Below are 14,005 nucleotides of genomic sequence, written 5' to 3'. Positions count from 1 at the left end.
GGATTTGGACAGAGATCCTAGAAACGAGCCCATTGATAAGTGGTGGTCAATATATACACCGAGATTCCTGACAACTTCTTTACTAGATGTCATATGCCCATATAAATCAAAGTTGACACTTTCCAGATCTTTATTTAATCGTGGATTTTTTATAAGAATGATGTCTGTCTTTTCTTCATTTAGTTTCAATTTGTTTACTGTCATCCACTTTTTGATTTCATAAAAACATTGTTTAGTGATGGAAATCATGTTTGGTAGATCATGAATGGTGCCATTAACATACATTTGGGAATCATCGGCATAAAAATGATAATTCAATCCATGATTTTGTAAAATGCTTGCTAAGGGCTGTATATATAGTGTAAAGAGCACTGGTCCAAGAACGGACCATATGGCCTTATGCAGTTGCCAGCGCCGTAAAATCTTACGAAAACTAAAAGAGAAGTACATTGTAGTTATATATCTGTGCACTTATTGATGCTTTTGAAGTTTCATTGCTTTTCTAGTGAATATCCACTGTTCAGTGTTGTTCTATTCAATAAATGCTTTGTTCATAATTAAACGATTTATGTGATTTCATTATTTGAATGGAAAGTCTGTGATGATTGCTATTTTTAAGCCTCTGCGTGTGTGTGGGTGTGGGTGTAACTGACTGATCAACTGACAACGTCCACGGTGTTGGCAGATAAATTATAATAATATGGCGACGTGTCGGGTGACAACAGATTTGTGTGGCTATTTTGGACAGGCTTTTTGTGCTGTTGACTGATGAAATATATAGCAGCCGTTGTGTTGAACAGGAGAAAACAAGCTTTAAACAAGTTGTTGCTTTAAACAAAAAATAATGGCACTTGTTTAAAGCAACAACCAAAAAGAGGTGAAAAGTGTCCATTTCTACAGGTAGTTGTCTAATACAGGTGGCCATCTGGGCAGGTTTGACTGAACGTATTTGCCCAGCACCTCAGCCGCAAGGTAAGTTATAAAGTGATCCTTGCTTTTAACTGAAGAAAAAGTCAGTTTTAAGAATTAAGAGTACTTTTGAAAACAGGATATTGTCAGCAGCTGTTGAAATGTATGTTTTAAGCCCTAAATATTGAAATGTCTATACATTGCGGTTTATTTCTTTTTCTGTGGTATTGGCTCAAGGTATATTTTCTATATATATATTCGAATTCTATATGTTGAAAAAAGCAAGAATAAAATACATAATTTATGTACATTTGTTAAAAATGAAACCATTTTTTTTCTCTTCCGAGAAGAAGAAGAAGAAGAAGGGGAGGAGAATGAGAAAGAGGAGACGAAGAAGAAGAGGAAGAAGAAGAATGAGAGAAGGAAGAAAAGCAGACGAAGAAGAAGAAGAAGAAGCAGATGAAGAATAAGAAGAAAGGGAGGAGAATGAGAAGAAGAGGAAGAAGAAGAAGAAGCAGACAAGGAAGAAGAAGAAGAAAATAGTCATCATCTATTAAATGCCAAACCAACAAATGAATCTTTTTTTTTTCAAAATCAGTTTATCGTGTTTGTTCAATAGTCCACAAGCAATGCAGGTACAATGTTCATTATAATATGTACAAGTGTAAGGACACCAAGCACCCATCACACACACCTGTACATCGTGTATGTACAACATTGATCATCATTCATTCATTCATGCCTGGTCATACAGTTTATGAAAGCTTTTGATCTGAAACTCTGTAACATCACCATTGCAACATTGCCGAATAAACATTAGTTGAAACTCAATTTCAGGTTGGAGATCACATTATCCAAGGTTGTCCCATAATGTTTTACCTTCCTGTGACTTCATGGACATGTAGTGATGGACATCCAAACTTTTAAATCAAGAGACTGTCACAAATAACAAATATTTCTTTTTGTTTTTACGAGAGTGCATTGAGTGAAAGTTGACGAACAAAAAAGATGTAGCTTCAGAATCTTTAGGACGACTCTCATTGTTGGTGCAGAAATGTGCCATTAAATGAGAACGAAACACATCAAATAACTTGCCAATGACAGAATCGAAAATACATCAAAGATTTGCAAGTTGGAAGAACAGAACTAGAATTTTGCCAAAACTCCTAAACTCATAGGCCTGTGTCTAAATTGACTTGCGCACACTTCTGTTTACCTTCCTTATTTTAAGAAAACCTATCTTATACAATCTAAGAAACTGACGAAGGAAAGCTTGAGAAATGGATTCAGAAAGTGTTGTTTTTTCTATAAGTATTAGTGCAAATGAAGAAGTTCCATGCTTCTATCCTTGAGAGAAAAGCCAGTCCTGCTTGAAGAAATTGAAGAAAGGACCTGGAGAGAAAAGCTTCTGTGGTTGTGAGTTGTCACAAATAAAAATACAAAGATTTCAGCTTGAGCACTGAGTTGAGTTTAGATATGCATGCACAGAAAGGTATAGTCACTAGAAAGTTGTGCATACACACACACAAGCACAAATGAGAGTAATGACATCCCCATGAAGCCATGTTGCAACAGGAGTGAGTTTAGGAAAGACGAAAATGCATGAAAAAGATGCCACAAAAAATGCCAACAATTTATGAGATTCAGTTGCATGATCCCTCGTTGTTGTGCTCTTCTGTATGGTGTTCAGATGATGCTGGAGTGGTCCAGTCGACCTCATCATTCATCACTGACACATTCATCACACAATGGACATTGTGAAGAAGCTGTTCATGAAATACATTTTGAATATCCCTTTTGATAAACATGATTATCGAACATATACATGAAGCGAATACCTCCATTGCAAATCACGTTTTTGTCTGAAACTTCACAGCTATTTCATAAGAAGTGACAGACTGAAGAATTAATTAACAATAAAGAATGTCTACAGACTAGTAATATAAACAAATGCTGACCCTTGAAATGCTAAAACTTCCATTCCCTGTTAAATACTCTCTGTAGGGTTAAAAATAAAGTATGCACTGATTGTTGGAGTCGAAACACCTCCCAGATTTTGTTGTCTGCATACAAAATGGTGAAGTCTCTCATCTGCATACCAAGTCTTGGTATCTTTCCCTTAAAAATTTGACGGTTACAAAATACAGTTTGTAAACACCCCATGTTTGCTAAACTGTAGCGACGGTACAATCAATGGTTCCTGAGTGGTGGGTGAAGGAAAAGCTCAACACTAGCATTAACAGGTAGAAATAGCAGCTGAAAGGTAAAAGTAGTGGGTAACGAGTAGAAGTAGTGGCTACTCTTCACTGGCAGCATTGGATCCATCTACAAAACCAGTGAGTACAACATGTCACTCAGCTTTTTTTTCATTACACAGGTTCAACACATCATTGTTTTTTACTTTTAACTGATAAACAGAAACAATCCCCCCCCCCCCCTCCCACAAAACCAACATTTAGACATAAAGCCTTTCACTGTTCATAGCAAGAGTCTGTGCACCTGCTACATGTGATCACATGGGAACTAGCTTTCTAAAAACGAACAAGAAAATGTTGACAAAAATCCTTCACAAACTCATAAAACTGTTTCATATCATCCGAATGAATTACGTCCCCTCCAGAGGGATTCACTTTGATATTTCCATAATTAATCTTAAAAGTATGATTTGAAGTTGAACTTTTCTCATCTTGTGTGAAGCATAGGCCTATTGTAAGGTAGAAAAATGTTACCAGTACTAGAAAGATTGTCGTCTTCCTTAAGTGCAGAAAATGATGGTGAAACTGAAACACCCATAAACATTACTACCAACATATTATTATTTTAAAACTTTTAGACACAAACTGAAGAAAATCTTCGCTGCTCACCTTTAAAGCCCCCAAATCAAGGAAAAAATGTACGAGTGCTCCAAAAGATTTCATGGACTTCCTCGACCACCGCCTACCCCCCCCCCCCCCCCAATTATTATTAAAATCTTTCCAAATTCTTAAACTTAAAGCTGTAATATGACAATCCAGCTCCCTGTCCCCGTCACGTAAAAAGAGAGAACAAGGACAGAATTCAGTGAGGGAAATGTAGCATAAAAAAATAAATCTCATACATAAGTTGTGTTTATACTTCCCACTCTATATTTGTGGTACACTGAGTTAAAGTTGAAAGACTAAAGAAGAAGATCATGGTTTAAAAAAATGTAAATTATCTGAAAATTACAGTACAATAAATTTGTTCATGATATGTGACTTGCATTACATTGAATGAATATTTAATCAGTAAATAACGTCCCAAAACCTGATCAATCAAACACTAAAACTAAGCATAAAACACTGCAAAAAGAAATGCCTGACCATTTTCCTCATTGTGAAGATACCATTGAATTTTTTTCATAATGCCATATATATATATATAATATATATATAGCCGTACAAAATGATAAATAAATGTCTGTACACATGTAAACAATTTTCTTAAAAATGATGCCATTTGAATTAATAATGAATGTTGATGTAACTATATCGATGTTAATAGATCTACACTTTAAATGGTATCAAATCAAATTGAAATATTCAGTCTTCTAGAACAGATCGCTTCTAATCATCACGCCAGAACAGGAATTTTTCTTTGAAAGTAAAGCAGCTTGGTTAAAAAAAAACAACAACAAACAACAACATATCTTACACATTCTTCCGCAAAAACAAGAAACAACAGCAACAACAATAACGACAATATCATACGTACGTATAAAATGGCAAAAACATCAAATACCACCCTTTTTTTTTTGTCTGCAGTTGCCCCAAATAAGTGTGATTTTTTCTGACATGACATGACATGACATGTAAGAAGGAAATAGAAACACCTGGAGATAAAGCAAAGCATGAATAAATACAATGAGAGGGACTTGTTATCTGACTGTGGTAACTGGCAAACTGGGCAGGCCGTGGCGCCACCTACCTGAAGGTGCACAGCCAGGTGAAAATATGAGACAGTTGGGACAAAAGGGGTCAATAAGCATTCGCATAATAAAAACCCCCCTAAAAAACAAAGATGAATCAAACAAAATTTAAACAATCAAACTAAACAATAGTATCTATAACACTGACAATTACAAAATATAAGATAATAATAATGATAATGATGATAATGATAGGAAAAAAAAATAAAAATTAATAATAAGGAAAATAATAACAATAATAATAGTAATAAACTCTAAACAGTACAGTAACTGTAAGCGCCCCCCCCCCCCCCACCCCCAAGATAATAATGACAATAACGATTTAAAAAAAATTACAGACAAAATACACAATGAAGAATGGCATTGAAGTGAAATATTTAAGTCAACTTTTAAGTTTCATTATATTTATTCTCCCCCCCCCCCTCCCCTCCCCCCGAGATGGTCCATTACTAGGATGGGTGAAATGTAAAGTCCCAAAGCAGTAGGCTATAGGTCTTCTGTACTACTGTCCCTAACCCCCCCCTCCCCCAATCCACAGAGCAAAAACAGAGTAAAAAGAAAATCTTTTCACACTCTGAAGCCACATCTCCACCATAAAATCTATATTCGTTTTGCACAATTTTGTTGCTGAAATACTTATACAGAGCAAACAGAGCCGAAAAATTTTGTATAGCGAGTGCGAGGCAACATTAATTGTACTCCTCAATGTGATGAAGATAGTGTATTTATTCTTCCAGCTGCAAAAGGTCGCTGCATGTGCAGTTTCTATGATCTGACTCCCTGTACAAAATGGATCTACAAAGCATCTACTAGAGACTGAACAAATCTAAAATTGTATTCTTCACAGAAGACTTTGAAGTTTTAAAAAATTGCAGTTTGTCAATCTATGATATTGGTAGCATTTGCTCAAGGAATTTTTTGGTCAAAATTCAAATTATGAATGTTGAAAAATGCAAGACAAAATAATTCATAGGACCAGTCCGGCGGATCTCCAACCAGATTATGAAGGAGACTGTAAGCAGACAGACTCTGGGATGGATCCTGATGATGGGGGTGGGGGGGGGGGGGGGCACAGAGATAGACATGTTCCGACTGTAGTGTCCCCAACACTGAGGACAAAGGTGTGACAACTGTGAAAAGAATTAAATAGTTTTTTCTCTCTCCTGAAAAATGTTGCTTCCTTGGCTTTAGTCAATTTTAAGAGCTTGCTGACAATTCACACACTGATGTTTTTCAGACTTTTCAGTTATTAAAAGAAATTTCCACAGAACCAATGTTTGATAGATTTATAAACACAAAGCCTGCAGCAAGTGCGAAAATCCTGAGATTAGTGTCTAAAACAGTTCACTAAGCAGGAATAAGAGGACAAAACAAGCCAAAGATCTGACTGAAATCATCATGTACTTTTCTTTGAAACGAAAGAAGCTATAGCTATTTCAATTTAAGCAGTTGCCCTAAAATCCCACATGGGATATTCTTCACAAACACATGCACATTAAAAATCAGCAAACATTTAAACACATCCTACGTATGAGCAGGCAATCAGAGTATGACTAAAGTGAGCCGTTGAAAATTCTGTCAAGTCTCACACAATTTTGCTACATAAAGTTTTCCACCCCAGATACTGTGCACGGTCCATATCTCTTTTTAATTCATACAGCCTTGAAAGGTAGGGCATGGGGACTAAATACTGGCTGCAACACCTTCATTGGTGAAGCAGGTGCTACTAAAATCTGCGTATCACCTCACAGGAATGGCAAAAAATCCTGGTATGATCAACTCGATTCATCAAAAAAAAGTTATTTATATGCTAGACCACAATGGCCTTGATTGGAATTCTTGATATTCATCAACAATGGAGTCCGCTTACAATCAACTTTCTGAATAGAATTTTGTGCCTTTTGTAACTCTTCCCATGTTTTATGCCAATGAGTTAGTGCTGTCTGTTTGACTCAGACTGCATGCAAATATGTCTGGATACAAAAAGAACAACGCAAGTTTTATGACAACCATGCGGAGAAAATAATGTTTAAAAAAAGATACTAGAGGTTCTGTATTTTTGGGGGGTATATTCATTTATCAAGAGTTCATAAGTGGACTCCTCTGTCAATGTAGCAAATCAGCATAGGCCCTCCAGGCTCTGAATAGTAACAGTTTTCTTTTCTCTTACATGTGAAAGGTATAACCAAAGATAGTAAATAACAAGATGGGCCACTCAGCCAAAAAAGTGTCCGCAGGAAGTATGCTCTTTGCTTCAGATGGCGCTGCAGTCTGTTTTGAAGCTCTCTTTCGTTTTTCCAGAAGAAGAATAGGAATAGCACCTCCTTGCGTGCGCAGATTGACTGCTGTTCATCAGCAGTTCGGGTACGTTCAGTGCGGAGTTTTAGGTTTTTTAAATTTTAATGACCTCTCGCCTTTCATTCTAAAGTCAAATTAAACGAAGAAAACAATCACCCTTTCCTCTGGAAGAGGTTTTTTTGTCAGCGTAACCATTTTTAAAAAGCGTTCTTCCGAAATTTATCCCAAAACATGCTAGTTTCACTTTGATTTTGTAAAACTCAAGTAGGGTAACTCTGTTCGCAAAGAGTGCGCTTTTGTGAAGAGGGCGCCACCAAATTTTGAGGACACTTTTTTAATTGGCTCAAAGAGAGAAGTGGCCCATCTTGTTATGTACTATCTTTGGTATAACAAACACGTTGATCTGTCAAGATATAACATAGGTTTACAAAAAGGAGAATCATACAAAAATGGTACATACATCAATAAAGACATCTTGGTCATGGTATTTATCTCCTACAGATAACATTCTAGGCTTTTGATCTGGTACAACTTACAATAATGCTGTTACAACAGGTGAATAAATGGCCTTAAAACTAGACAACATTGACTGGCTGAAGAAGATGAGGAATTAAGCGAGTTTATGAGACTGGTTTCAGGATGCGGGTAAAGAGTGCGCACATGATGTGACTGTCACAGTCAACATGTCCAACTGCCATGTCATCACCCCTTTACAAGTCAAAATCTCACGGAGAAAAATCGTCACTGCACAACTTCTGACTTGGACAGGTCATATCATGTGCACACCTTACATGGATGTGGATGAACTTATTGGTATAACTTTACCAACTGTTATAAAATGATAAGCACAGTGAATTGAAAAACAATAGCATTGATGAAGGTCCTTAAACGATGCATGAAACAAAACCCTCACAAGGTAAACTTCATGTACATATACATAGATGTATAATATATTTGACAAAAGTGATGGCTGATGTATAAAGTAGCAATGCTTTTGCATCTCATGAGCAATAATTTTGATTGATGAGAAAATGATCAGTAGTAATTATGAGTCAAAGAAATTAAGTGATTCTCATGCTTATAGAAGCCTACAACCCTGTGCCAAAATTCCCCGTCACAAGTAAATTCATGACAAGCGTTGCTTCAAGAAATGAGAAATGATATGTTTGTACATACAGAAAAATCAGGTGAGGATTTTTTTGGTTTCTCTCATAAAGTGATTAAAAAATATTTGGCATTAGCAGGTAGTTTCTACAGTAAAATAAGCATGGATTGTTTAAGAAGGTTGTTGGAAAAAGATTTGCCTGCTATCTCCAGATTTAGTGAGCTGTTATCTGTTAAGGAATTTCTTGAGCTTTCATATATCGCTGCCTGTTAGGTGACATAAAAAAATGTTCCTCAAAGCATTCTGCCAGACATGAGCAACGTGTTTCGGAAGAATTTGGAATAATCCTGTCAGATAACAGTTTAAGAGACATTTGCCATTCTTAAAAACACAATTCTGAACAGTGCTGAACTGTGAACTTCAGTCACAAAAGCCAGTTACATGTTTTAACAGAGCCGAGGGTGAAGTGATGTGACAGCAATGGGAAACTGTGCGTGAGATGATGCATGGAACGGAATGTAAAACTCCTTGCCAGGCTGTGACAGGGTTCAACAGAACACTAGGCCATGTTGGCTCTGAAACTTTGTCTGTCCTCAAGCCTCCGGCACAAAACACATTTGGGCTTCCGCTCAGATTCATTCAGTATACTTTGGCCTGGGCATGAGCTCACGTTTTCATTGCCAGAAAATGTCCATTTGCCATGGTTTCTTTGTTTTGGTCCACAAAAACCATCTCAGTGTATGGATTGCTGGCCCGGTCGCCTTTTCCTTTTTCAGAAGCAATGCCGGAGCAAAATTTTTCTAAATATTGTTTGTCTGTTTTAACTGTCTTTGGTTGGCTGTCTGGGAGGAAGGGCATCTGGCCCTGAAGCTCCAAGATAATTGATTTCGGCCTCATTTTGAACTTGGACTTTTGGTTTCTTCTCATTAAGCAGAAGACGAGGATCACAACAGCAACTACTAAAATCACCAGAAGAACTCCCATCACTGTGTACCCAATGATGTTTGCCTCCTCCTCCTGAGATTCGTCAAGGGGGGATCCTATGCACAAAGTAAAAACGAATTCATAATAATAATAATATATATTATGGCATTTACATAGCGCACAACCTCAATTAAAGTACATAGGCTCTGAGCGCTTTACAATACAACAGTAACATATAATCAGTACATTGAGTTTTAACCCCCAAAAAAATTTCTCTAAAAATTGATCTCATTAATTATTTAAAAACAGAAATAACTTTAGCTGACATTTGAATTACCAAACATGGTTGACTTTCCTATTCACCACAGCATACAACAGGGTGCAATTGTGGTGTAAAGGAAGATGCTTCGTCGTCCCTCCCCCCCCAAAAAAAAACGCCTAATAATTCATATAGGGCCTATAGTGCCTTTATGTTTCAGTCACAATGCAATAGTAGCCAGTATAGCAGCATCCAGTGGATCATTCTTACTTTTGTTTATGTGAGTGCTCCTTATTAAAAATGTTTAAAACCTCAAATGAGACCACTAGAATTTGAAACCCCCGGCCCTGCTCTTCCCTGGAAATTGAGTAATAATTAACAACCCACAAGTCACGGTGCATTTCAAGAAGCAGGAGTTTCCGTACCTGTGATATTGATGTGTCCAGAACCTCTCGAGTCAGAACTGTGAGAAGTAAGCTTGGACAAATCTGTGGGAAAAGTTGACAAAGATGTCAGCTACATTTATTAACAAATGATAAAAATAATAATAATAATCATAATAATAATAATATAGATAGCATTTGTATAGCGCAAATTCCCATTAAACAGTGCGCTCTACAATCTATATTATTACCCCAGTAAACCTGACAGCGTTCTGAAACAATCTTAACTTCCTGGGAAGCATACAGTGCAAGCTGCCATTTTACAGGCGCTGAAACACTAACATACTGACAAGCTCTTTCGCTGTGTATAGCTGGGTACCCATTTACACCTAGGTGAAGTGAGGAAAATTTGTGTGAAGTGCCCTTTCCAAGGACACAACACCGGACCTGAGGCTCGCAACCCACGAATACTGTGACGCCCTACATATTACTAGTGTAGCTTGTAAAGCTAAAAAAAGAAACATAAATGTTGTTTGTCAACAGCGGCAAAATTACACTTTTTTAGAGGCACAGGTACAGGGCCCTTTTTACGCGAATAGAAATTGTGAAAATAAGAAATGGGGTTGTATCGAAAAGTGCTAAAGAACCGTTATCATATTAAGAGCACATTATTACTGCCAATAATTTCTGGCTGAACTGAACAGTTTGAATGTTTGAATAGAAAAAGCTTTCTCAGTTTTATAAAAAAAAAACCCACCGAAAACAAACGTCAAGGCTATGTCATTCAACTATTGTTGATATTGAAAGGCATATTTTACCATTTTGAAGATACAACATAGTACTCACCGTAACATTCTGGGCAGCATCCACCCTTCCTTCTAACGAGAACGGTACAATGAAGGGATGGGCATGTCAAGGGGAAGCACTCTGTCTTGCCGTCAAGACACACGCACTGAGTGCAGTTATCTCCTTCCCATTTCTCTCCCTCATCAAACATTATGCCGTTGGAGGTGCAGACTTTGGGTTTGTCCATTTCTGGGAGATAGAAAGTGACAGAAGACTGGTTATACTTCAGTGAAGTGGGATACATCTCTCTTTAAAGCTTTTGTCAACAGGTAAGGGGTCCATTCAATGCAGTCTTATGGGATGAACAGAAGAAACTTTTAAGCAACATTGCATTGTTGTAATGTTATCTAATACCTGTAGTGATTTCCGCACCTGAATAAAATCATATTTCGGACTTGTCACAAACACATAAAGGCTCCTCAAGAACTGACACAATGATGGTCATTAAATCTTTACAGAAACAGCAAACTGCAATGACAAGAACAAACAAGGAAATGGGTGGAAAAAAACAAAATCTCTAGTCCCTTTGTTCTAGATTAGTTTTAGTAAGAGTTTTACGGAACATGTAGGTCATACTAGTGCAGAAGAATAGAGGTGATACTACAGAAAAGAGGAGAGATAATGATGACAGATGTTTGATAGGAAAGAAGGATCAACCCACACCAGTTCTACTTTTCCTTGACTCAAACATCCACTGACATCTGAATTTCAATTATTGACCTGCAGTAAAAATGATACATTTCCAAAAAAGCAAGAACAGACAGACATAGAAATTAATTCGTACCAACTGCAGTGAGGTTACTGAACACACAGTGCTACAAATGAAACAGAGAGAGAGTGAGTGAGAGAGAGAGAATGTTTTAAGGGGGCCGGTTGTTTCAGCACGTGAGATGTTGCCTGAGTGCACCTAACTTTTGTATCATCTACTGCCATAGTAAACGACCAAGACAAGTTTCTCCCTCTGAGATAAATAAAGATTATCATTGTCATTGTCAAAAATTGAAAAGAAAAGAGGGCAACTGAAATTTGCGACTGGTTATTTGACAGGATGCCATTTTAGCAACCTGTGAACATACACTGTTGCTTCATCCCTCGCCTGAGAATTCACTGAAACATTTTCTGTGCTACTTGACAGCTATTTGGTCAGTTAACTATTCTTTGTCTCATGTATACTTCCAGGGGACTCAACTGCCCCCATTTTCAATCCTTTATCATACTGACAATTAACCCTTTCAGTCCTGTCCCCTGAGGCTACCATGCCCCTCATCCTGAGCTCCTGAGGGATATTTCACTAACATTTACATGATGGTCAGAATCACATTCCATATCACACTCGGGGTAGTCCTTGTCATTACCAGCATCTAATTCAGACAGATCTGCATAATGATCAATAACATCTTGTTTAGTAAACATCGTTTTCCGCACACGTTTTGTCCAAGTGGGTCGGGTTGGGGATGGGGTCTCGCTCGCCGGTGTACCGGTGGCAAGGGCTCAAAGTGTTAATTGAAGACAGGAGAGCATCGGTACAAACAAAACCTCGTACCAGCACAAGTGGGGCAGCACTGTCCCTTGCGGAGGAATGTCTTCTTGCAGGTGACTAGAGGGCACATCTGGTTGTAGCAGTGGATCTGTCCGTCTTGGCAAACACAGCTCTGGCACGGCGTTGACTGCCAGGATTCCCCATGCTTGTACAGCATCCCAGTGCTGGACCGGCAGTGCTGGCGGAAGGCGGAGCTGGGAAGGAGGCTGAGGTCTTCGCCTATGGGTCATCCACACATACATGGGGAAGGAAGGAAGCAAAGGGGACAAAACACATTTATCAAAGGTAAGAGAGAATTATATTCAAGTGCATCATCTCACACAAGCTTGAGGAAATTGTCAGTGAAGCAAACGTCCTCACATTGTCGAAATGTACCGTCTATAAATACTCAATAAAAATTTAGCTACATTACATGTATTGACTTGCATTGCTATGTCTAGGGCTAAATGAATTTACACTTTTCCCTTTCTGAGCAGGGCATGAAAAAGAAAAATTATTTCTTTGCCAACTGCCTGTAAAACGCCTGCCTAAGATGCAGGAAACTAGTATAACTGCATATGGATATTAACATGTTATTGAGCTCGGAGACGTAAAACAAAATGATGTCTGTAGAGACGATGGAAAATAACACATCTGTATCAAAACACACAAACGCATAAATCCTAATCAAAGAGAATTTGTCTAACAACGCTTTCCTGATTTACAATCTGTGTATTTACAACTAGGAATGAGCAAAAGACCCGAGACAAAACAGATTTCCCATATATATGTAACAAAATATGTGGATCTATGAACCCAAAGCTGTGGTCTCACCTTTGCACACAGCACAACATTCGCTCTCCAGTTTGACAGGATGATGGCAGAGGACTGGAGGACAGGAGGGCGTCTCACACAGGATGGACCCACCGTGGCACACGCAGTGAGTGCACTCGTCCAGTTTCCATGTCTCTCCTTCTGCGTAGTAGTGACCAAGAGAAGACTGGCACATTTCCTTCTCTCCATTTGGAGATAGTATGGTCAGGCCTGGAAGTGAAGTGGACAGTTTCTCATTTGTTAGGCTATGGGTTTTTGGCACACATGTGTACGTTAATTTGGATTTGGTCATCTATTTTTATCATTTTCCTTTCAAAATTTAGATGTGAACACAAGAGGCTGAACTAGAGTGAAAGCCAACAAATCTTGAAAAGCTGAAAAATCTAAACAAATAAAGAAGAAAACTAGCATTATCAGATCTCATTGTATGTGAATATTCTAGCACAGACATGCATATTTTTGTTTAATTTGTATCTATTTCTTGTCAGTTCTGAAATCTGTGTTTGTGTCTGTAGTGTTTTCAAATAGAAGTTAAAAAACCCCCCCAAAACTCAGAGAAAAACCATTGAATAAGAAAAAAAATAATAATAACAATAAAAAAAGAGAAAAACACTCACGCTAATATCAACTTACCTGGACAAGAAGGGCAGCAGTCGCCCACTCTGAACACAGGATTTGGGCAGTGAGGGGCTGGACAGGAAATCAGGGAGCACATTTCAACACCATTGTGACAGTAGCAGATGCGGCATCCATCATTCCACGATTCGCCATTGATGTGGCGAGCACCATGCCGAGACATGCATGATTTCCCATCAGATTTGAGAATCTCCGACTTGCTGGGGCTAATCAGGTCTAGTACTGGCAACTCTGAGAATTAGGGACAAATCTGTCAGTAATAATAATGATGATAATGATTACAACAAAATATACTGTGGATAGGGAGGAGGAGGAGGAGGAGGAGGAGGAGGAAGAGGAGGGGGAG

General features: G+C 38.0%; 1 protein-coding gene across 1 annotated transcript in view; it reads right to left on the bottom strand.

Moving 5' to 3' along the window:
* Positions 1–7,465: 7,465 nt before the first annotated feature.
* LOC101855385 (cysteine-rich motor neuron 1 protein) overlaps positions 7,466–14,005 on the bottom strand; it is a gene marked incomplete in the record, with an annotated part of 138,411 nt that continues 131,871 nt past the window's right edge. The window contains 6 exon segments of the mRNA XM_035969385.1: positions 7,466–9,298; positions 9,867–9,929; positions 10,671–10,859; positions 12,214–12,429; positions 13,024–13,233; positions 13,657–13,890. Of these exon segments, the coding sequence (XP_035825278.1) occupies positions 8,925–9,298; positions 9,867–9,929; positions 10,671–10,859; positions 12,214–12,429; positions 13,024–13,233; positions 13,657–13,890 (1,286 nt within the window).

The sequence above is a fragment of the Aplysia californica genome, unplaced genomic scaffold (genome assembly GCF_000002075.1).
Source record: "Aplysia californica isolate F4 #8 unplaced genomic scaffold, AplCal3.0 scaffold00007, whole genome shotgun sequence".
Lineage (NCBI taxonomy): Eukaryota > Metazoa > Mollusca > Gastropoda > Aplysiida > Aplysiidae > Aplysia > Aplysia californica.
This window is presented reverse-complemented; position numbering and strand designations above follow the sequence as displayed.